General features: G+C 33.8%; 1 protein-coding gene across 3 annotated transcripts in view; it reads left to right on the top strand.

The window, feature by feature from the left end:
• The window catches only part of dcma (decima), a 316,154-nt gene extending 292,346 nt beyond the window's left edge, over positions 1-23,808 (top strand). For all 3 annotated transcript variants that reach the window (XM_073966099.1, XM_073966101.1, XM_073966100.1), the window contains exons 4-6: positions 3,407-3,543; positions 17,693-17,869; positions 22,972-23,808. In XM_073966099.1, coding sequence (XP_073822200.1) covers positions 3,407-3,543; positions 17,693-17,869; positions 22,972-23,084 — 427 coding nt within the window. In that variant the 3' untranslated portion in view covers positions 23,085-23,808. The remainder of the gene's footprint in view (positions 1-3,406; positions 3,544-17,692; positions 17,870-22,971) is intronic.
• The last annotated feature ends 2,127 nt before the right edge of the window (positions 23,809-25,935 follow it).

The raw sequence follows: 25,935 nt of genomic DNA, 5'->3' as shown, positions 1-25,935 counted from the left end.
GAAAAGACAGGGGACATGGACGATTATATATCCAAAACAGCATCAATGGGCGAAAGTATCCGACAAAGTCAGTAAGAGAAAAGAAGGGCTACAGACGAAATCTGTTGACAAATTTAAAATCCTCTTCGGTTTGACAATGGACCGAAGAAGTGAGGTAGAAAGTACCTAGTTTTGAATTGTCAAGCATAAGGTCCATAAAAGTTGTCATTAAAACCAGGGTTTCGGAGCCGGAGTCTACGAGTCGGAGTCGAGCAATTTTGCTGGAAATATTACATAAATTTGGAAAAAGAACATGATTTTTTAAATCATTATTTATTTTAAAAGAAAGCTATAAGAAAACATATATGCAAACGGTATATTATAATAAGTTAAAGGACAATTCACAGGATATTTACTATCCTCTGAAGTGTAGTCTATTCATCCCTATTTTGTTGATCCAATTGATTCTTTAAATTTTTGCAAACAAAAGTAAAGTTCTATGACAATCAAATTAAGATTGGACCTGGCCTTCTCACAAAGGACTATTGGTATTCTCATCTTGTTTTTTATGAAAAGTCATCCTTGTCTTCTATTAAAGACATTGTGGTCTCTATGAGAAATCTTACTGAATACCCTGTGACACAAGATCTGGGGGTGGAAAAATTCCTTTTCGGAATGAAAGCCCCAAATGAGAACCCCATACGATCCCTTAGCTGAAATTTCTGAGTTATGACATAATGAATTTTTTGATTGACCCCCATCAATCATTGAGAAAATAGCTTTATATCTCTGTTTGGAGATATTATTTCATCATTTTTGGATGACATGGTTTCTTTTTATTTATTTATTTTTTTTTTAACAACATGAATTTCATATTTTATTCAATAACGACATTTTGTTGATTTTCATTCTTTTGTTTGTGTTTCCAATCCCATTTCAGTTTGTTTATATATGTTTTAAAAGCATCTTCTGCTTCCTGATAGGCTTTAAGCTCTTTCGGTTTATTTGTTTTAAAATATTTCGATCTAGCCGCATTTCTTTGTTCAACAAGACGGACAGCTTCTTCATCCCACCATGCTTTAGGTTCAATGCGATTTTGGGATGTATCATCTTTAAGAATATTCTCACTTGAAGTATTTTTCTTTTCTATATTATTCTGCAATTCTTCTAACTCTTCCTTTTCCAATTCTTGCCATTCCTTTTTTTCTTTCTTAAATATTTCTTAAATTCATCTTCGGCTTTCAGATATGCCATCGCATTTTCCCATTTGTTTGTTTTCTCATACTGATGCCTTGCCTCATTATGTTGCATCAAGAGTCGAGTAGCTTCATCACACCACCATGGCTTAGGTACAAAATCATTCTTAGACGTTTTCATTGGATGTTTCTTAGCGGCATTTCCTTGTTGTAGTTCATCATGTTGATATTCTTCTTTTTTGGAATTCGTCGGTTGAACTTTTGATACAGAATATTGAGTTTCAATCCTTTGCTTTTGTTTCCATTCCCATTTCAATTCTCGTAGGCGTGCGTGAAATGTATCACCTGCTTGCTTGTATGCTTTAAGGTCTTCTAAAGATCCAGATTTAAAATGTTTCCTTTTTGCCTCCTCTTTGGATTTGAAGAGCAGAGCTGTCTCCTCACACCACCAAGGCTTTGAAACATACCGCTCATCCGGAACAATTTCCGCATCATCTTTCTTACGATTCAACTTCTTTTGTTTCCATTCAAATTTCAAATCATTGATGCAATCATTGAATGCATCTTCTGCCCGCACGCAGGCTCTAAGATCCTCTAATGTTCGAGTTTTGAAATACCTGTGTTTTGCTTCTTTTATGGCATTATGGAGTTGGGCAGTCTCTTCACACCACCATGGCTCACGTACATATTTTTTCGGACCTTCCAACCTTTATTTTTATTAGGAGCATTATTTTCTTTATTTGGGTATTCTTCAGATACGTAATTTGTCATGTCCATTGCTGCTATCAAATATTTAACTTTCGTGAAATGATATCGAATATATTCTTTATTGCTTCTACAATTTAGAACCGCGAAAACAATAAATTCGAATTTGCGTCGCAAAAAAAACTTTTTCCTTTTCAGTTAGATAGAATGAGGAACCTTCTGTCGAATATGCTGTCCTTCAATCTCAGTTATTTCCATGTCCTTTTTGTTCTTGAACTCAAAATTAAATTTTCTACAACAATATTCCACCGAAAATTATATGTAGGTTTCCCAGATCCGAGAAATCGATATTGTCACGTTTTCATTGTCCTTTATCAGTTTTAGCCGTGACTTTCTCAAAAAAACCTTATGTTTATGTATTTCGGTAAATTTCGCATAATCTATTAACTATATATGAAATTTGGATGGTAACATTTCTGAATTAGGGCATCATAAATTCGTTTGTGGTCAACGACAGAATCACCACGCCATAACTCAGAAGTCTGACAAACGGCGAATCTTTCTTCTAGGATTCGTTATATACTCAATGAGGGCTTTAGATGTAGACCTTCAAATAACCGGATCTGTCCGCCAGGAACAGATACATATAGTTCATGTGTATCCGAGTTTTCTACACAATCAATAGCATATACGAAATTCAATTAATTACGTTTAAAAGTGATAAAGGACAATGAAAACATGACAATATCGATTTCTTGTCCTAGTGGACCGACCCTACATAAAATTTTCCTAGCAACATTTTTTTAGAATATTTTCATGCGCGAAATCTCATCGTGTGATAATTTTTCAGTTCCAGAAACCATCCATCTGTCTACGCGCTTTGTGGTGTACACAATATATCTCAAATATTTCAATAAAATTATCCACTCCACGCCAAAGTTCAAAATGTTAGCGCTTAATTTTAGTTAGAAATTTAGTTAGAAACTTACAAGTGGGGAACTTGTAAATTTCAGAAAAAAAGTAAAAAGTATAAATAGCATAGAATATGTTTTTAAGTCGATCGGAACAATATTGCGTTAGTATGAGCGTTGGATGGGAACAATTTATTTTATTTTGTATGCGTGTGAATGACTTGAAAGTGCTGGAGAGAAAAGTACTTCGACTATATCTTGAAAACAACCTTCAAAGTTTTTGAGGCGTTTCTTAAAGAGTTAAATAGTAGATACTTCCCCTGGAAATCTCTAATAAAACTTCTCCAGACATTATTATATTTTACACTTCAGACAACTGACAAAAAATTTTATAAATAATTCTATATAATTATATACTCCTGTAATTACATTATTTGTCTTGGCTGCAAATAACAACACTTCAAAACTAACCACATTTTTATTGTCATTCTCTTTTTTATATTTTTCTACACTGTTACAAATATCACTGCTATTGTCTGCTTGATGATATTGAATTACGTCAACCGTTGTTACCATGATTGTCCTTATTGCTGTTGCCGCTTATTCCTTGTGCAGTGCTACTGCCGATGGCGTTCTTACCGACAATCCACATCTTGTGCTGTTATTTTATATGGCTCAACTATTCTTACGCGAATTAGTGAAGAGCTATCGTCTAATACAAGTGGTGCCAATGGATATGTCAGGATATTATGGTAAGTTCACATCTGCAATTCAACCATTATTCTTAATTGTTGTGTTCTTTCGTCAGAGAAGTCGTTTGTTCTACAACCTTACTTATTGCTCTCTTCTTGGTACACTCTGTGTACATTCAGCATAAAACCGTTAACAAGAAGAAAACAAATTTGTACACAATTTGTGGAAATTTAAAGAATACTGAGAACAAACAAATATTTGCTTTGTGTGTAGACAAAACATGTATTTGTTGAGCTGTAGAAAATATAAGTTGGGCAAAATAATAACGTCTTCCAAGAAATAATTTAAATAAACGTGGAAATGTTGCTGTTATGAAAAAGATGAAAGGTTTTTAATACTCTTTGAGCACCAAAAAAATAAAAATTATAAAAAAAGTTCGTAATCGAAAAATATGTTTTTTGTAAAGGCCTCCCTGCAAGGCTCTTATATTCTCGACGTCTAGGCCTCACTGTAAGGCCCTTGTATCCTCAACTTCTAAATTCGTTTAAGAGTTGGAATAATATACGATTGCATTCACACAATTATGACCGGTGGCAATAATTTTTAACGAAAAATCTTTGTCAACATTGCAATGCCGGCAAAAAATCAAAAGAAAACAGTAACATCAGTGCTACAAATCCAAAGAAAACAAAAACACATATACTGAGAGAAGAATTTCTATAATGGTATTATGGGATTGTATTGTTTTAACAGGTTCAAAACCATATTCATGTTAAAGGATGCTATATGTTAAAAGAACAATAGTGCTGCACGTTTGATACGATGTTACTGATTGTTATATCGCTCAATTACTTAAAAAGTGGCATAACTCAAAAAATGCGTTTTCTGAGTTACACAAGATATCAGTCAATACAAGTCGATATCTGTAAAACACAACGATTGGCAGCTCATTTATTATGAGTTTGACATACATCAACAAACAGTTTTTATACCCTACATCATACTGTGGAAAGGGGTATTATGTCTTTGTGCATTTGTATGTAACATACAAAAGGAAACGAAATAGACCCATAGTTCCTTTTGGGGATATACATATAATCACTTTCTGAGTCGATTTATGCATGTCCGTCCGTCTGTCCATGTATTTTTTCGCAACGTACAGGTGGCATTTTTTGTCCGATTCAGCTAAAAATTGGGGACTACAATTTTTTTAGCCATAGGAAGAACACTATTGCTTATGGTGAAAATCGGTTCAGATTTGGATATAGCTCCCATATATATTTTCGTCCGATTTCACGCATTTGCTGCACCAAACACGTTATTTACGTTAAATTTTGATGAAATTTTAAATGTGTGACTGAATTCAGTCTAGAAATAAATGTGCCAAATTATATCGAAATCGGTTCAGATTTGGATATAGCTCCCAGATATATTTTCGCCCGATTTCACGTATTTTTTGTACCAAACACGCTAAATGTGCCAAATTATATCGAAATCGGTTCAGATTTGGATAGAGCTCCCATATATATTTTCGCCCGATTTCACGTATTTGCTGCACCAAACACACTATATACGTCCAATTTTGATGAAATTTTCAATGTGTGACTGAATTCATGAAAAATGAAGAATGAAATGCTTTTAAATCCTAAATCGTTCTATGGTTTTATAAACAATAAGCGTCGATATAATGGATTTCCTTAAGCAATTTAAAATCCCTTAAAAGTACAACTGTTCCCGGTCCAGATGAGATTTCAGCATGTATACTGTAACAATGTGCTGATAAAAATCGTTCAACTTTATTACGAAAATTCACGTTATGTGGGGAATGTGTTTCGAACCTAATTTTGTTCAGTGATGAGCCACATTTCTCTCTCTCTATAGATATATAAAGAAGCAAAATTGCCACATTTTGGAAGAAGAGCAACTTAAAGACATTCAAGAGCTGCCACTTTATCCAGAAAAAATAACAGTTTGTGGGTCGTTTCTTCACAATGATGCCGGTTAGGACTTCATCTTCAATTGCAACCGTTATTGCGCCGTGAGAACCGACTATTTATTTGATGTCTGAAATTGAATTTCGTAACCTCGGCTAAATTTAGTTTCAAAAAAAAATCTATATCACCAATATTTTTGAAAATTTAACATAGCTGATGCCAAGGTTTACCATTTCAGAACACGCTACTTGTAATTGTATATTATACAAATTAAATATTTTTGGATAAAATGAAATGTTTTTGAACGTGGCAAAAAATATTGGCCTTAAAAGATAATTTGCGTGGAAGCTGTGGCTATATTTATGTTAAAAAATGGGTAAAAATGGGTTGAAGCCACCATGTCTATTTTTGTTTTCTCTCGATTTGTGAGTAAACCACACTTCTCTCGATTTTCCTGTCAAAGTAAAAGTAGTAGCAAACTAAATAAGGATCATCTTACTAATGTATTACTTTTCAAAATTTGAACTGCTTCTACCATTAAATGATGCTGACATTTTGAAGCCAGATTTACAGTGTTTTTTGACATTTTCTTCTAATTTCATTCCGCAAACAGGTTTTCCAAAAAATCGTATATAGGATTGTAGAACTCGCGATTCTGAGTTATTTGATATATGTGTCGTGAATGTAGTCTACACAGCTTCATAGAAATCTGCATCCAAATACGGAAATTGTGTGCGAACATTTTTCTAAAAATCATATTTTTCGGGCCTAATTCTTACAATCGTCATTCGAATTCCTCGTACTTGATTGCACATTTTAGTTTTTTACGTTCCGGATCCAATAAATCATTCCCCGTGAAAATCCATCTACTAAAACGCGAGTTACGAGAAATTCCAAACTAGAAAATTCACCTAAAAATGTTTTTGAAAATACCGCGTATTTTATCGCGTTTTCTGCGGTTCGTTTCCACTGCAACGAAACAACTAGTACAGCATCTTCGTTTTAGCGGAAACAGAGATTTGAAAACTTCAATGATAAAGGAGCTACCTTCATTTTATCCCAAAAAGTAGTGTGGGATGCTACATCCACGGTTCTTGATTGGTCGCCTTGAAATAGATATATATCGATGTAGATTTTCATGGTGGATATTGAAATCGGATGCGGACAAAAATTGTATTCAATTTGCGCAAGTTAGCGATATTTTATAGGTTTTTTAGTGCTAAGATGCAGCCGATGCTACATCTTAGCCTCCAAATTAAATTTCGAAAAATATATACAAATTAAAAGATATGGTTTTGCTGTACATGAAAATCACATGCGGACAAAATGATTTTGATAAATACGTGATTTACACGTATTTTCAAATACATACAAATTAAAATTGGTTATTTGTCCTCTATTTCCATTTCAGAAGCTTTGAGATATATCCTCATCAACCCAATTACCTTCCCTAATGGGAAAGATTTAAGATGAATGTCAATAAAGCAAAATCCGTCTATTTTATTGGGAGATTTAAGCGAAATGAAGGAAGTATTCCTATAGATTTTTACAATATTTTCTACTACAAAATGCATGTGAAAAAATATTTTTTCAAACAAAAAATAATTTTTTTGACCAAAATATGTGCTTATTTTGGCTGTAACATCGAAACTATAACTCCAATCTGTATGATTGTAGTCTAATTTGATTCGCCGTGAAGTTTTGATCCACAACAAATTTTTATGTAATTTTATGACCACTAAATGGGCCCTAATTTTGAAAAAAGTTGACTTATATTCAATAAATGATCAATTTTATGTACATTCCGCGAATTCTGTGTAACATTTTGCAGGTATTATGCAATCTACTCGCTGAAGTCACTTCGAGAGAACTTTTTGGTAACAATTGTGCTCATTTAAATAATTAGCGTTTTTATAATATTTTCTTTCTTAAAAAGCGAAATAAAAGCGCCATAACTTTTGTCCGCAACAACCAAAAATTGGCTCGCGACCAGATTCGTACTGGGAATTTTTTTCTTAACCTACATATCAAAAATCGTTGATGTAGCGCGAAAAAAATTTATCCTTTTTTTCTGAAATGGAATATTAAATATTTGACAATATTCGTGATATATATAAAAAAGAATGATGTTAGTTACTACGCTAATAACTTAAGAACGGCTAAACAGATTTGACAATTCGCACCAATTCGGAATGGGCTCATGGCAGAAAAGGATAAAACCAAAAAAAAAATCGCGAAAATCTGCGAAAAGTTTGCAAAAATATTTTTGGAAGAATGTAAATTTTTCCACACATTTCTCTCGAGCTTTTGCGTTCGGAGTATATCGTGTCACTTTTTTACAGTTTTTTGGCGAAAATGGTGTATGTAGCATGTGGTGCTATTGACTTTCTATGTCAATTTTTAAAAGTTCTATAAAATTGTTTTAATTAATTAAATAAATGTCTGTTTTCATTTTATTCAAACAATTCTTTGTGCAAATTAAGTGCGAAAAATAATTTAAAAGACGTGAGTTTGGTCTTAATTTTAAGAGGTTATTGGCAGCTTCAATTGATGTTACCATTCTCTGGATTGTTATTTTTGGAAAATCTAATAGGAATACGCTGGAATGCTGGCAGAATATAACAGATGTTTTCAAATGACTTCGAAGTTAATATTATTGAAGAACGCTGATTGAACATGACATTAACTGGCCGTTCTATTAATGTGGTTATTATTATCTATGTAACCCAAAATTGATTGTTGTGTTCGTTGTCATCGACCCCACATACCCACGGCTAAATTCACCATCGAATTTGATCTTTGTTAACACATTCTTATTTTCATCAACTCAACAACTTGCATTATTCACATCATTGCATAGAGTTCGTGCGTAATCAAGGGATCCATATTTAATATGAATAACGAGATGCGAAACCGAGGTGGTTATGAAGACAGATAATAAATGCAAAAGGTTGGTTGAAGGTATGTCGATTCTGTGATCGGATGTTTTTGAGAAAACCGTCCAATGTACATCAGTTTCCAAAGCTTTTGAATAGATCAATGCTTGCCTCAAATTCTCTTCATTGTGGTACTTTAAACCAAAAGAAGCAAGTTCGTCTGGGCCGATTTTTTTATACCCACCACCACGAGTTGTACCTTAGTAAAACGGAACCATTAGTTTCTGTTCGATTTTGAAAATACTATACTCAACGGCTTATTCCCAGCAGCCGTGGAATATGCTAACTGCTAACTTTCTTTTAAACAAGGTTTAGTACGAATGAGACAGCAATATTTTCTACGCATTCTGAATCCGAAATACCATGTTACGTTCATTTCATTTGGACGATGCGCGTACATCCTTCAAAGGTCATAAAACTGGAGGTTCCTTTAATTGGGATATATACAAAAATATGAACCTATATTGATCATTTTATGTGTCGAGGTTTTCTGCCCATTGAGAATCGCATCGACCGGCATGGTTGTATCTTCCAATCTGACAACCCACAATACCAAATTATTGCACATTCGGTCAGAAGAAAATATGGACCAATGTCTAAAATGTTTGCCAATACGTTTTTTAAACACTAGCCTCCTTAAATGGCAAATTAGATCAGGATGTACTGTTATGTTTGGGGTATACCGAAATGGGGATGTATGCCAACAATCTTTCGTGGAGTTTTCTGACAACTGGAAACTTTAGGATTACTACAAATGACTAAATAAAATTTAATTCGTTGTGAGTTCTATGTTCATTTCATCAGACCGACAGACGGACATAGTTAAATCGAATTAAATCGTGTTGTAATGAATGAATGAACGGAATGGCAAACATCTTATGGTGGAGGGTATTAAAATGAATAATGTTTGCCAAAAGCTTTAAAATCGAATGTACCTCTTCTATGGGGCCTATACCCACTACCTATACCTACAATTCTCGGTATGAATTATTACCGATATCGAATACTAAGTACCAAACTTCAGTCATTTCGGTAGGATAATGTGGTTAAAATCTTTAAAATACTGAAAATCGGGAGGTGCCTTCTATGGGGCTATATCAAAACGTGGATCTGTACTGAAAAATTTATGGGGAAACATTATGTAGCTCCAAAGAAGACTTAATACGAAATTTTTGAGCCAGTTCGGTGAGAAAATGTGACTAAAACCCTTAAAAACACCTAAAATCGGCGTTCTATGAAGGCTATATCAAAACATGGATCGATATAGCCTTGAAAATGGGTTATATCAACATCCTAGTAGTAATATGAACTTCTGTACCAAAATAAAAGCTCTGCGAGCTGTTTCGACTAAGAATTTTATGCTGATCAATAATATATACTTTATACGGTCTCCGAAGAATATTTCAAAGTGTTACAAACGGAATACAACTTTAATTATACCCTCCATTGTGCTTGAAGATATAAAAAAACTTTATATATAACAACAAATATAAAATGTATTCCAATTTAAGTAATTATACCCTATACCACAATGTGGAAAAGGGTATTATAAGTTTGTTTTGGTAAAAATTCATGTAACACCGCGAAATATTCGTCGGAGACCCCCAATGTGGTATACCAATCTTCATATCTCGACGAGATAAAGCGATTTTGAGATGTGTGTCTGTCCGTCCGTCCGTCCGTCCGTCCGTCTGTCCATTATAAATTGTAAACACGCTCCAGGCCGCAATTATGAACCGATCGTCACGAAATTTGGTATGGAGGTCGGGTTCAGATCAGAATAGATCCCTATTCTTATTGGTGATGATCGTGAAATATTTAGCGGGTGAAATGGACCAAAAACATAATATTTATCCAATTTTCAAGCGGCTCTGTAGGTCTCAATAATAGTCCGATCAACGCGTAATTTTAAATAAGGTAAGAGTAAATCACAAAGGAGAAGCTTGCAATTTGAGATGGCGATCGGATAACATTTAGAGGGTTAAATGGACCAAAACTTTTGTGTGAAAATTGTGAAAATTTTTAATATACAGCTTATATCTTAATTCCTGGAAGTGACATTCCGGACAAGTGAGATATACTTGAAAGTGGAACGCTTGACCTTTCAATTGATGCCAATTATGTTGGCGTGCATGATCAGATAGCAGAGTTACAGCCTAATATATTCCGTAATTTCTTTGTAGTGTAATAATAAACTCGTTAGAAGTCGCAATTATACATCAATAGTCACGAAATTTTGCACCGGGTAAGAGTATAGGTCGAAAAAGATACCTACAATTTTGAATGATGATCTGATATTCTTTAGCGGGTGGAATGGTCCATTACTTTTGTATGCAAAATATAAAAATTTTATTTTTGGTCGATATTTTAATTCCTTGAGGACATATATATTTTGCAAAGTATCCTACATATAGAAAAAAACTACTGACCTTTCCTCTGATGTAAATTGCAATAAAGTGTTTGCTAGATAACGGGCCTACTGCCTAATATATAATAGGTTCTATGTAGAGACCCACATTTTTATCCCATGCTACATATTGTCTCTCCAAAAGTTTATGTAACACCACGAAATATTCGTCATAGACCCCTTATTTGGTATGCCAAAATTCATATCTCGACAAGATAAAGCGATTTAGCAATGTGTGTCCGTCCATTAAAAATTGTAAACAAGCTTAAGGCCGCAATTATGGATTGTAACGCATTTTTTAAGGAGTTTGGGTTCGGGCCAGAATAGAAATGATTAGTTTTTGGTGATGATCGTGAAATGTTCAGGGGATGAAATGGACCAAAAACAAAATTTTAACCAATTTTGTAGCGGCTCTGTAGGTCAAATTAATAACCCGCAAAATTTTAAACAAAGTTTGAGTTTATGATGAAGAAGAAGCGTACAAACCAACGTGAAGATCAGATAATACTTAGCGGGTTAAATGGACTGAAACTTTTGTGTGAAATTGGTAAAAATTTCAATAACGTAGCGGTTAAACAACGGAAGTAGTAGTACTACATAAGTGGGTTTCATTACATTTTAGTTTGTGTGAACTAAATTTTCCATTCCTGCTACAAAAATGTCTTTGTCATGCTAAATAACTTTTTGGTTTTGGTCATAAGTATTATACATTACATCTCGGATATTTGATAATTAAATTTTCACAATCAGTGAAAAGAAGTTCCGAGGAGAGCGATTGTCCAGGGATAGTGGTATAGGGTATCCCATGGTCGGCTCCGTCCGACTATAGACTTTTCTTACTTGTTTTATTTCAAATTCGTCTCGCAATAGCCATGACAATAAATGAATTGCAAGGCAAATAATCAACTTCAATGTACCTTTAATGACTGCGAGACGAAGTTCGCCGGGTCCACTAGTAATAAATAAATAAATAAACGGCGCCACTTCCCACACATCGCAGCAATCAATGGATTTATTGAAAGAACACTTCGGTGAGCACTTTTTGCACCAGACAATTGGCCACGAAGATAGTCCAATATCACTCCGCTAGACTTTTTCCTGTGAGGATATGTAAAGTCAAAATTGTATGCGGATAAAACCGTTTCGATTCTGGTCTTGGGGGAAAACATCAGACGTGGCATTCGCCAGTTACCAGTCGAAATGCTTGAACGAGTCATTGAAAATTGGACTCAACGGATGGACCGTCTGTGACGTAGCCTCGGCCAATATTTGTTAGACATAATCTGCAAAAAATAAATGTCATGGAATATTCGACCAATTGATAATAAACATTTCCCATTCAATTTGATTTTTCTGTTTATTTATTTATTTATTTTTTTTAAGAAAGTAGGAACCTCCCTTTTATCCTGAGGCTTGAAAAGATACGTATATTGTACCCTTATTCACCAATTACATAAGTATTGCAAAGCTTCATGCTATTCCTAAACTATTTGAATTTTTTTTACAGATTTAATATTATTCCAAGCTTCATCTATTATATCAAATTATCAGCATGGATTTAAAAATATCGCTCCACAATTGCAAATCTCTTAGAGCATACTTCTGTTGTAAATGATGGATTTCGAAACAAATGCCAAACTGATTGCATCTACACATGTTTTAGTAAGGCTTTTGATAAAGTAAACCATAATCTGTTTAAGTTGCATAAAATGGGCTCTAATACATCCTTGTTAGTATGGATAAACTCGTACCTGAACGGCAGCACACAAATGATAAAATTTGAAAATGCGATATCAAACAAAATTAATGTAAGTTCAGGTGTACCTCAATGGAGTCGGTTTGGACCAGTTATTTTTATATTATTTACAAATTATTTGCCTAGCGTAGTACGCCATTCTAATGTCCTTATATATGCGGACGATGTAAACATTTTCTTTTCATTTAATATAGAATCGGATCAGTGTATATTACAGTCTGATCTCAATTGGTTTTATCAATGGTGTAATGACAACCTGTTGGAATTAAATATTAAAAAATGTAAGCGTTAGACTTCTTTACAGTTAATAAAATAGCATCAACCTATTATTTTAAAGATCGCTTAATTGAATCTACTTAATCGGTGAATGATCGTGGAATCCTTTTGGATCATAGGCTAGATTTCCGAGAGCATATTCCCTTATGACCAATAAGGCATACAAAAGTCTGGGCTTTATAAAATGTTGCAGCAAAGAATTCGTTGATCCATCTTTTGTTCGTTGTATCTTAGAGTAGGGGTCCATAATATGGGATACAGGATATACTATTCATTCTAATCTTGATCTTGCACAGAAATTAAGCACTGATATCTGGATATGTCTTGGCAACAAATGTTCGAAGTAGTTATTTTATTTTTTGTGTAATTATCTTTATAAACTTACAACGAGTTTTTCACGAAACTGCATTTTTATACCCTCCACCATAATATGTAGGGTATAATTAAATTTGTCATTCCGTTTGTAACACATCGAAATATTGGTCGTAGTATATATATTCTTGATCCGAACAAACAAACTTCTAAGTCGATATAGCCATGTGGGGACGTCCGTCTGCTGAAATCAAGATACAGCCAGCAATTTTGAAGCTAGAGCTTTATAATTTGGTGTAGAAGGTTCTATTACTTCTGGGACGTTTGGTATTGAAAATGGGCTATATCGGTTCCACGGAAATGGCTAAAATTCGGTATTTAGCCTTCGTTGGGGGTACATATTAACCTCTTCACCACTATTTTGTCAGTATAGACGCACATAGAACGGTAGAAGAAGAAGAAGGTTTTGGGCTCAATATCCAACCGAAATGAATAACATTTGGCATTTAGTCTTTGTTGGGGATTTGACATTTTACACTGAAAATTTGTCGGTATAGGTCTACGCCATAGAACGGTACATGCCGATTTCCAATATTTTAAAGATTGTGGCCTCAATATCCAACTGAAATTAAATTTGGTATTAGGTCTTCGTTGGGGTACAAAACTTCCACATGAAATTTACCGGTATAGGTCCACGTCTTCATATAGCCCTCAGAGAACGTTACCTCATTTTAGGTATTTTGAGGGTGTGGCCTCTATATAACCCACCAAAATGGTTGAAATTTTGTTCTTTCGTTCTCGGTATAAAACTTTCCACCTTAAATTTGCTGGTATGTCGTCATATGGCGCCCATAGAACGGTACCTCCAGATTTTCGGTATTTTGAAGCTTGCGACTTCAATATCCCACCGAAATGACTGCAATTTGGTGTTTAGTCTTCGTACGGGGTATAAAATAGTGCACCTTACATTTCCCGGTATAGGTCCAAGTCTTCATAAAGCCCCCATAAAACGATACCTTCCGATTTTCGGCATTTTAAAGGTTGCGGCCTCAATATCTCACAGAAATGGCTGAAGTTGGGTATTTAGTTTTCGTTGGGGATATAAGACTTTCAACCTGAATTTTGTCGGTATAGGTCCACGTCTTCATATAGCTCCCATAGAACGGTCACTCCTAATTTTCGGTATGTTGAGGGTTTTGGCTTGTTATCTGCGGAAATGGCTTCTTATCAGAGAACGTTACCTCATTTTAGGTATTTTGAGGGTGTGGCCTCTATATATCCCACCAAAATGGTTGAAATTTTGTTCTTTCGTTCTCGGTATAAATCTTTCCACCTTAAATTTGCTGGTATGTTGTCATATGGCGCCCATAGAACGGTACCTCCAGATTTTCGGTATTTTGAAGCTTGCGACTTCAATATCCCACCGAAATGACTGCAATTTGGTGTTTAGTCTTCGTACAGGATATAAAATTGTGCACCTTACATTTCCCGGTATAGGTCCAAGTCTTCATAAAGCCCCCATAAAACGATACATTCCGATTTTCGGCATTATAAAGGTTGTGGCCTCAATATCTCACCGAAATGGCTGAAGTTGGGTGTTAGTTTTCGTTGGGGATATAAAACTTTCAACCTGAATTTTGTCGGTATAGGTCCACGTCTTCATATAGCTCCCATAGAGCGGTCACTCCTAATTTTCGGTATGTTGAGGGTTTTGGCTTCTTATCTGCGGAAATGGTACTTAATCTTCGTTTAAAACTTTCCACCTGAAATTTGTCGGTATTGACCCACGTTTTCATATAGCCCCCATAGAACGGTACCTCCCACGTATTAGGCATATTGTTTAACAGTTACGAGTGAAATTCATTACACAACATCCCTTCCAAAAATCGGATAGTATAGGTCTACGTTTTGGTATAGCCCCCTTATAAAGTTAGCCCAATTTAAGATATTTTGAAGATTTTAATTACATTTTTCTAGCGAATTGGTTATTAACTGGAATTTTGTATTCCCAAAAATAGAAAACTTACTGTTAAAGAAACTCTCCATATAAATTTAAGTATAGCCGGTGTTGTTCAATTTTGTGTATTTTGAGATTTTTTTGTTAAAGTTTTCAAATCGAGATTGCTGTAATTTAATATTGTGTGTTGCCAGAGGATCCAAATGGTAAATATGGAATACTGTAAAGAGAGCAACGAAGATGCCTCGTATGAGACCTTTTTAAAGGGATTAGAATCAGTTAAGATATTCTGTTCCTGCAAGGAATAGGAGGTATAGCTTGGTACATACTTTCACAAACGAAAGGAATACATTTCGTTGTGGAGGGTATAAAAACTTCGGCGCGGCCGAACTTAACTCCATTCTGACTTGTTTGAGATGTGATATTCTTTGAATAAATGAACGATATGTGGAATACAGGAGGTATTGAAATATATGTACATGTGTGCGCTCTTCTATGTATTTGTGTGTATGACGCTAACAACAAATTCTGCACAAGCAACATATCTGTACGTGGTTATACAACTACGGATATTACAAAAGTTGTGCAAATATTTTCATTTATTATTATTTTTTCTCTTCTTTCTCTTCAATAAATTTCCCTTTGTTATTATTAAAACTTTATATAAAATTCGAAAAATAATTTATTAATGTTGAGAAATATATGATGTTGGGGACAGAATTTTCTCCATTTTAAGAGAATAATATATCATACCGAAATACATGCTTACTTACATACGTTATGAAGGACATTGCGATTGGATAATGTGGCAAAAACTTTAGAAATATCTACCGAAAATCGGGCGATACCGTTGTATAAGGGCTTTATGAAAACGTGAAATGATTTGTACGAAATTTTTGTACCCAATGAGAACGCCAGGTATCAGATTTTTAACTAACGAGATCTTAATGAAGTCTACCATCCCAGTCACAGTATAGTACAGTCAAAATAGACATTGAAATAGTAAAAATTCCCGCAAAGCTGAATTTTGGTGGAGAGCTAGGGTTTGCTATTAGAAGCAATGTCCTAAAAGTCCCCATCAATGCGATGTGTGAAAAAAAAGTTATTGCGGGTTAAAGGTCAACATTTTGGGATTTTTTTTAGGTTTTGGGATTTTTTCTTGAAAACGTTGGGTCCAATCAAAAAGTGACTAGAGCAAATATTGTAGACAGAAAAATTCACTACAAGTTTAATCTTCATTTTTTTTCTAGAAGGAACTATTCTTGAAATATAGCGGTTCTAAAAAACACATCATAAAAATAGCCCATTTAACCCACATGTGTAATCGAAAGCCCAAAGAAAACTCTCCGATTGTTTTTTAATTGTTTCAAAAGGCAGGGTTTGTTGCGCTGATTATAATTTTCGTGTGCTGCGGATCCGGTTCACTGGTTATTTGACCCGAAAGGCCAGAACGATGTTGACTTATGGGACGTTAGTTCTAATGACAAACCATTGCTTTCCACCAAAACTCAGCTTTGTGGGAAATTTTGATATTTCTTCCTTCTACGCATGTATATTTTGACTGGACTAACACAAGGGAGCCGATTCGAAAGTTCTTTAATAATTCAATTCGTCAAAGTTACTACATGGAACTATACTATCAAGATTCAGTTAGAACATTTTATAACCCTAACGAAGACAAAATATCAAATTTCAGCCATTTCGGTTTGCTAATTTGGCAAAAACTTCAAAATACCGAAGATCCCGATCCCGTTCTATGCGGGCTATATCAAAACATAGACCGATATAGCTAATTTTCAAGGGATATACCACAACATGGACCTATGTCTACAAATGTTGGTAGAAAGTTTTGTAACCACCAGAAACCATAAATGCCAAATCTTAGTTATCAAATATTAGCTCGGTCTGAAAATGTGACTAAAAACGTCAAAATATTTTAAATAGGGTGGTAACGTTATATGGGGGCTATACCAAAATTTTTATTAAATATGTTTCTGACTTAGAGGAGCCTTAAATGTCAAATATTAGCTACGTCTATCTGAAAATGTATCTAAAAACTTCACAATACCTGAAATCTACCGATGTCTTCGAACTTGACCTGCCTGAGAACAAAATAAAAATCCACTGTTACCCACTAATATGTTTGTTTGGCACGACTACTATTGAAATAGAATGACTCCCAAAATGAGATCCATTTGCAAAAATGGACTATGGTATGTGGGCATTTTAATAGACTGCAGAAATTGTAATCATGACTAAAACATAACATACATTTTTTGCTAGGGGAAATCATCACTTCCTGATATGGGGCCAGTATTGGTTCAATATTTAGGGAACTTGGTCATACATCCCTCTCACTAAAGTGCTTAGTAGTCTGTTTACATTGCTATAGTTTTATTCTGGATATACTTGTTGGTTATGTCTGTCAATCAGAAAATTAGGCGTATTTTTAAGGATACCAATCTCAAAAACGCCTACAAATATACGCTGAGCCTATACCCGTGAATGTACAACTGATGGAGAAAAACGCCGGGACATGAGTCTTCCTTTTTTCGTCTTCTATCACGATGCGGTGTCAGAATACTACAATACCATCCCTAATATCTAATTTTCTTTTTTTTTACTTTTAGAAAATCGTGCTGGTCCCTCAAACCTTGGTAATGTCATTAGCCAAATATTACTCTGCAAACAAATAACACCGGATTTCAATCAAGAGGAGCTGTGTAGTATTACCAAGGATTCACAGGATATCGCATTGTTACTATCGGAAATGCAAGAGTTCATGCCAAAACATGAAACATATCTGGGTATGTACATAACAGTATTCATACAAACATATTTATTCATTCATTCATTCAATGGTACGGCAATGAAAGGCTTTTGTGGTATTATCCTTTTCATAATGTTGTTCATGTAAAAATATGATGAGTTTTTGTCCCCTTCCCTGTGCACGTGTGTGCTCGAATGTAAACGAACATAAACATTAGTTTGCTTTTAACGTTTTGTTGTTTTTGGACCAGAGGCATTTCAATTTTTTAGAAATTAGATTAAAACATTCATTTCTAAAATGTAAACATGGGCAGAAAAAATATTTGTGGGCAGATTTAACATCGACATCGTCAAGTTTACATAGAATTTAACAACGCAACATTAAAAATTTGTTATGTAACAAATATGGGTATGGGAAAATTCTGCCATAGTGGAAAAACTTGTTTTTCAAAACTTAATATCTATATATTGTCTGAAGTAGGGGACAATCCGTAGCCAGCAAGGGCTCTGTTTGGTTTTAACATGATAACTCCTGTGACTTATCTTATAAATGGATAGTTATTTTTGGTATCCTTTAATAAACAGATAAGTGGGTGTACAGGCACTGTCGGGTGCACTTGACAACTATTAGGTCAATGTAGGCCCCTTAGATTAACTGTGAAGTAATGGGAACGGGGCCACAACAAAACCTAGAAATAATGCAATGTTATAAGCCCGTGCCAGCTAAAACATTTCAATCTTCACCCTGGCGTATAAAATAATAACCAAAATCGAGATAGGGGTTTTTAATTTGAGTTTTTGCCCGTCTGAAAATATTGATTATTACAACAAAGATAAAATTTACGAGCTGTTATATAGAGCATGTTCTGTGAATTTGCTATTTGGATATCCGGACTCTTAACAAGAACAAAAGGATATTATCGCCTTTCAAGATGTGCGATGGATGGTAAAAGGCAGCACACAGGCGTCTAAAGATAAAACACAGTGAGTTCTTAGTTAACCATATACTGAAATTTATATTGGGTTGAAGCCAAAACCTCGCTAAAAACTTCAAAATACCGAAAATCGGGAGGTATCGTTTAATAGTAGTTGTATGAAGACGTGTGCCTATATCTACAAATTTCAGGTGGAAACTTTTATACCTGCAGCGAAAACTAACTATCAAATTTCTGTCTTTTCGGCGGGATAATGTGGTTAAAACCTTCAAAATACCGAAAAACGGGTGGTACCGCTCTATGATGGCTATATCAAAACGTGAACCGATATAGCTTATTTTCAATACCAAACATCATAGGAGCAGTATAAACTTCTACACGAAATTATAAAGCTCTTTTTAAAAATTGCGAGCTGCATCCTGATTTCAACAGACGGGCGGACGGACGAAAATGTTTATTTCGACTTAGAATTTTATGCTTATCAGGAAGATATGTACATATATAATTTATGGGGTCTCCGACGAATAACTGTGCAACATTTTCAAGGTAATTTTGTGCAAACAACTTCTAATGCGGTGTTTATGAAAGTACAGACCCAATAGATAAAAACCGTCTTTGGGTTTTGTTATGTTAGATCGGGTTCGGATTGTATGGCCCTATCTAAACATGGTTAAATATCAACTTTTTAAAGCAAAATATCTTTGAAACCAATGCGAATCTTTCGATGACATTCGCAGCAAACTTGTAGATAAGAACAAGAAGAAAGTATTTGGACATATAATGAACATGAATAGCCTCACTTATTGCCTCAAATTTTATAATATATCTAAAAATTCCGTAATTTGTATATATTTCGCAGCGTATCTCCAAAACGGTTAAATTTTTCTTAATATTAACTATGCGAAAAATATTCGTTGGAATGTAATACACAACTCTTCAGAACTATCATTGTTGTAAAATGCCTCTGTCGCGTTGTTTCTAGTATTTTATTCAACGACAATTTCATAAATATTTCAATAATACATTGAAATTTCAAATATGAGAATAAACAGCCTGTGTGAACGTTGTTTGAATAATGTTTAGTAGGAAGTATGATATGAAACATTAAATGAGTGCTTTACAGTTTCAGAATGTGCTAACAAATTGCTGAGCACATTATTTGGCAATTTTTTGAGATATGTTACTTGGTTCAACTCTCAGTAGTTTGGCTGTAACTGACCATAATTCCAGAAGTTAAGTAAACTTTCATATATTTTATCAATTTTGATGCGCTAGGTACGGTTCCTAGTTCGTCTATTTGACACTTAAGTTCTACTACTTTAGGACTACAATATTGCTGAAGATCGCAAAGCAAAATTCTTATTAGTTTCGGACATAAAGCCCGGATCAATGGAAAAAGGGAAGATTTAGCCCAGTATAGATGAGGCCATAAAATCCAAACCCGATCTAAAAACACGAAACCCAACTAGGAGTTTTGTAGTCTCAATATGTACTTTCTGAAAATGCCCACTAGAAGTTGTTTGCATTTTCAGTGTGGCACAGTGTAATTATACCCTACATATTAAGGTGGACGGCCTATATGAGGACATTCCATTGAATACATTTAGTAGATTTATTAAAACAAAAAAGTTGTCGACCCTCATTTTGTTCAAGGTTGACATGAAAAGAGTAGAGCTCAAATGATAGTAAATATTTTTTGACTTATATTATAACTCAGAAGTTTGACCTATGGCAAAACTATCCTTTCGGGTTCAGCATATTATCTTCATCGACATTCATCGCCAAAAATAATTTTTCACCCCCCAGCCTATGATCTCCATATTTGCGCGAACTGATATTTTTCCTTAAAAACGGTTTAAGAAAACGGGTTTTTTGTTCTAGAACTGCAACTAGCAAATTTTCATAAGCGAATTAATTTAATTTTATTGACAACTCTATAAGCTTTTTAATGGCATACATATAAGTTTAATCGGTTACTTAAAACCGGTTCAAAAATCGGCTTTAATGTCGGAATATCCGGTTCAAAAATTGAGATAACCGGATCTATCCTCCAAGAAAATTTGTTATTAACGTGTTTATCATTACAAAAGCTATTTGTGGTAAATATTTCAGAAGCACCCCAGATGTCTACATAAGCAATAACCAATTATTATGTCTACATACATATACCTAACCAATAACGAATATACAGAAAAACAAACATAGTTTAATTCTGAACCAAGTCCGAATAAATGTCAAAAATGACGATGAAAACGGGACAAAATCGATTAGTTGTCAAAGAGAACCGTACCTAAAATCTCCTGAGCAACATTTTTGTAGATTATTTGAATGCTAAAAAATCTCATCTTGTTGTACTTTCACTACGGTTCAAGAAATAAAGGACGAAAAGGACATGAAAGGCATTGAGTTAGAAGAATGAACTGTTCTACAAAAAGATTCGCCAATCGATTTGACTGAAGACATGTCACCTCAAAATGAAGCTACAACAACGCCAAACAGAGATATGGAGCTATTTTCCCAAGTATTATTGGGAAAAATCAAAAACTTCATCGCGCGATATCTCAGAAACTTGACTTATCTCGAAAATTTCCTTTTGGGTTCATAGTATACTAATCAAGGGCTTTCATATCCAAAAGAAATTTTCCACCCCCCAGACTTTGAGTTCCATTTTGTGTCACAGTGTTATTCGTCTAGGATGCCCATTCATATAATTCCCAAGCTGTAGTCTTTTGATCATTAATTTAGTTAATTTATTGTCCGTCTGGTACAATAACAGCTAAACCATTTTCAAATTCGAAAAACGACAAAGTTTTTAAGATGTTTAAGATATGTAAATTCCCAAATAAAAGTACAAAGCAAATGTTGAAAAATTTTATTTTTTATTTATTTGGTAAAATAACAAATGGGTATAAAGGAAAATTGTATTGACAAATTTTAAAAAATTAAGCAAACATAGTAATCATTCGAATCCCACTACCAAATAGGTCTTAACATTTTAGTAATTAATCGTAATTTTATACAAAAAAAATTTCAAGTACAATCATTGATACAAATTGATTTTAAATTTTAAATCGCGAAAATTCCATCCAAGCCCACTGTGCAAAATTGTTTTCTATTTCTGATTAGATAGCTGATAAAACAACAAAAAATACAAAAAAAGATTTTTTCCATTTGAACCAAAAATTAAAGAAGTTAAGAGTATTTCTTTGCACATAGTTTTTACAGAATTTGACTTTTTCAAGGCGCGATATCTCTGGGACCGTAAGTCAAAAAAATTCTGAAAATATACAAAAATGTTTTGCTGATGAGCAGCATCACTCAACACAGCAAAAAATTAAGAAAACAAAAACCTCATCTTGAAATAGTGTGCGATTTCACTCAGAAATCCCCAGATATTTAAAGAATATTTCGATGTGTTACAAATGAAATGACAATTTTAATTATACCCTCCATATTATGGTGGAGTGTATAATTATATAAGTAGACAGCCTATATGCTTAAAAACATTTAGAATTTGTAACACAAAAGTGTTCGACACTCATTTGGTAATCAAGGTAGAAATGAAAAGAGTAGAACTCATAGCTGTAACGGGCCTACCAAAACTTATTGTTCATATCCTCCAGACAGACGGACGGACATGTCTAAATCGAATCCAAATTAACGAATCGGATTTCCTCCAAAAATACTTGGGGTCTAAAACCATTATCTCGCTTAGGTACATTTTCATCGTATGAAAGTATAAACCCTCATTGCCTCAAAGACTAAGGATATAATTAGCCTAATGGCTGACAGTATAATTAAACGATTAGGGGCTCTAAACGAAGAAACTACCACCTGTTGCGTGTTGCTACATTCGCGTAATGAGATTATGGTTAAAAGTACAAACGTGAATCGTGAAGTTGCGTATTGCTATATCCGCGTAATGAAATTATAGTTAAAAGTACAAAGTATGTTATTAAATAAACTCTTGATATTATGTCTGGCAACAATTTTAATTTAATTTTTCTAACACAAAAAATTACATAAACTTTATGTCAAGATCTCACAGCAACAATAATCTTCTTCAAATAGAATAACCTTCATTTGTTGTAATTCTTTACGATTATTACCTCTCATTTAGTTGTAACCTTTAGATTTCTTGCTTAAATCCGTTTACACTCATTGTAATTTTTCTGGTGTTTTTTTTCCTTTGGTTTTTCCTCTAGAACGCCATACTGCACTGGACACCAATGGACCCTGGGCAAATAAAGGACGTCACAATTACATTTGCAAAAATATGAGTTTACTTTGCTGTGTCTCTCGACCCAATTATCTTTGAAAGTAAATTGTAAACCATCACCAGTAGCAACATCATTACCACAATCAGCCACAATGACCATCATCATGGAATTTTCATACATTTCACCCACAAACAAGAAATAAAATCCAAAACTGAAACAAACATAAAAAAATAAAATAAGAAATGCATTAAGGAAAAAAGTTAACTAAAAATTAAAGGAACAAACAATTTGGTACATATTTAACAACTTACATATTTAAAGGGAAACAAACGTTTCTATCTACATACATAGGTTTTGTTGTTTTTGTTTTTCTCTTTACAATTGTTACACATTTCAGAATGTAATCAAAATATATAACTTTTTCAATGTAATTTAAGTAAAAGCAAACAAAAAACAAACAACCAACAAATGCACCAATTAGAATTTTAGAAAAATGATAAAAAAACTCAAGATATGGGAAATGAAAAGGACACGTGTAATCTTGAAATGTTAACAAACACATCAATTATTTTAGAGACTTAAGTATTAGATTACAGTTAAGAATCACACATAAATGCATAATAGATATTTACATATACATACATATTTATTTTATGTATACATCAAAATACCATCTTATGCAAACTCAATTAGAAAATATATTTGAAAGAGAAATTGAAACCTGAATTATGATAACATTGAGAATTGTTACGAAATATATCAAATTTTGTTAAATTATATTTAAAAAAATGATATTAATAAAAACGTAATTATTTTTGGGAACATATGAAATGTAAAACATAATGTTTGAAAGTAAGTAATAAATCGCTATTATTAAAAAAATAATAATTCGAAAATATTGTTATGGGATTAGTTTTAAATGGACTTCGTGTTGCGGTGTTTTATTCCCCAATACTATTTGTAGCAAATCAAACACGTGTTCGTTTAGATAATGACTTTACTTCTTCTCTAAATGACTTCTTCTCTAACTGACGGTTTTAGTTCGTGGTCTGAATTACAACTGATTCACTGTCTTGCCATTCTCACCTATTTATACCCAATCATCACAAAGGTTTCTAAAAATCTGTTAACATCTCGAATGCAAACTCATATTGAGCGAACTGTAACACATACATATATATACTGGCGAAAGGGTGACATATAGAAGAGAATTGAAAGAACAGTAATGACGTCACTGAATGAATGAAAGAGAGTAAGTACAACAAAAACAATAGCAAAATAAACTGGTGAAATTGAGACTAGGCGAATCATTTCATGACTGTAGATAATTCTATACAGTTGTTCTTGTTGTAAAACTAATTCAAATCATGTAACAACTTAATACAAATTTACATTACAAATTAAATTTTTAAATTAATGGAAATTCATCAAAATTAACATAAATCTATTGGTTATACACTCCACGTCAGTAGAATAGAACACCTAAATTTTTGTTAATATTAGCTTATTTATCCCGTAGCGAATGAATCTACGTTTTTAATCTTGTAGGGATTTAAAGCATATGATGTTCCGTATCAAACACAGAAAAAATTATGTTTCTAGCTTTTCGCGAACTGATTTTCTGATCATTTTTCCGATAGTACTATGAAAAATAGGCATTTATTTTCGGTCATCAGGATAGAACAGTCATTTTATTTTCGCGAATTGTGGAGATATTAACGCCGAATTTTCTTTCAGTCGATAAAGCGGGGCTTTGTAATCATTTTTCACCAATAAAACCATACAAATAATTCCGCGGACGCCGAAATAACAGCGTAAACGGGTTTAAATTGACAGATAATTGAAACATCTCGGAATATCAATAAGAGTCGCGCAGCTATGTCATATTTTTTCACAATAAGATAGAATGTGACACAGACCACCTCGACGGATACATTCGAGTGCTGCGGATGCTGATAACATGGAACATTTTCAAAAGAAGTATGAAAAACGTCAAAATTTCTTATAAAAACCTTGATGTTTTGTTCAATAAAATGATTTTTCCGCGGACAAGTCTGCCGTTTAAAGCTTTTGAAATATGCTCCACATTTAGAGGAAGATAATCTGATATGAAAACAAACGCTATTTTAATACACTGAACGAAATTTGAGTACTTTTTAAAAGCAACTTACGCAACCTATAACCTCAATTTCTATGACTGTGTTTTCCCGCGAAAACGGGGCTTTTGCACATGCGAGTTCAGTTAAAAAACGACTAATTCGTAAAATCCGGTATGGAGAGCATAACCTGGTCCATTATTATTGGAACATAACACTATTGAAAACAGTCGCGGACGCCGAAATAAGAACACATATAAAATGCAAAATCCAAAGGGTGTGTTCAATTAGAAAAATGTGCCCCTAAAAAAACTTTAAAATAGCGGATGTTTTCATATCAGATTATCTTCCTCTAAATGTGGAGCGCATGTCCAAACCTTTAAACGGCAGACTTGTTCGCGGAAAAATCATTTTATTTTAGAAAAAATCAAGGTTTTTATAAGAAATGTTGATGTTTTTTATACTTATTTTGAAAATGTTCCATCTTTTCAGCATCCGAAGCACTCGATTGTATCCGTCGAGGTTGTCCGTGTTATATTCTATCTTATTGTGAAGAAATATGACATAGCTGCGCGACTCTTATTGATATTCCGAGATGTTTCTATTATGTGTCAATTTAAACCCGTTGACGCTGTTATTTCGGCGTCCTCGGAATTATTTATATGGTTATATTGGTGAAAAATGATAAGAAAGCCCCGCTTTATCGACTGAAAGAAAATTCGGCGTTAATATCTCCACAAATCACTAAAATAAAATGACTGTTCTATCCTGATGACCTAAAATAAATGCCTATTTTTCATAGTACTATCGGAAAAATTATCACAAAATCATTTCGCGAAAAGCTAGAAACATA

Source organism: Musca autumnalis, unplaced genomic scaffold, assembly GCF_047663935.1.
Source record: "Musca autumnalis isolate F117 unplaced genomic scaffold, ASM4766393v1 scaffold_2, whole genome shotgun sequence".
Lineage (NCBI taxonomy): Eukaryota > Metazoa > Arthropoda > Insecta > Diptera > Muscidae > Musca > Musca autumnalis.
Note: the sequence above shows the minus strand (reverse complement) of the source record. Positions and strands in the feature narration are given on the sequence as shown.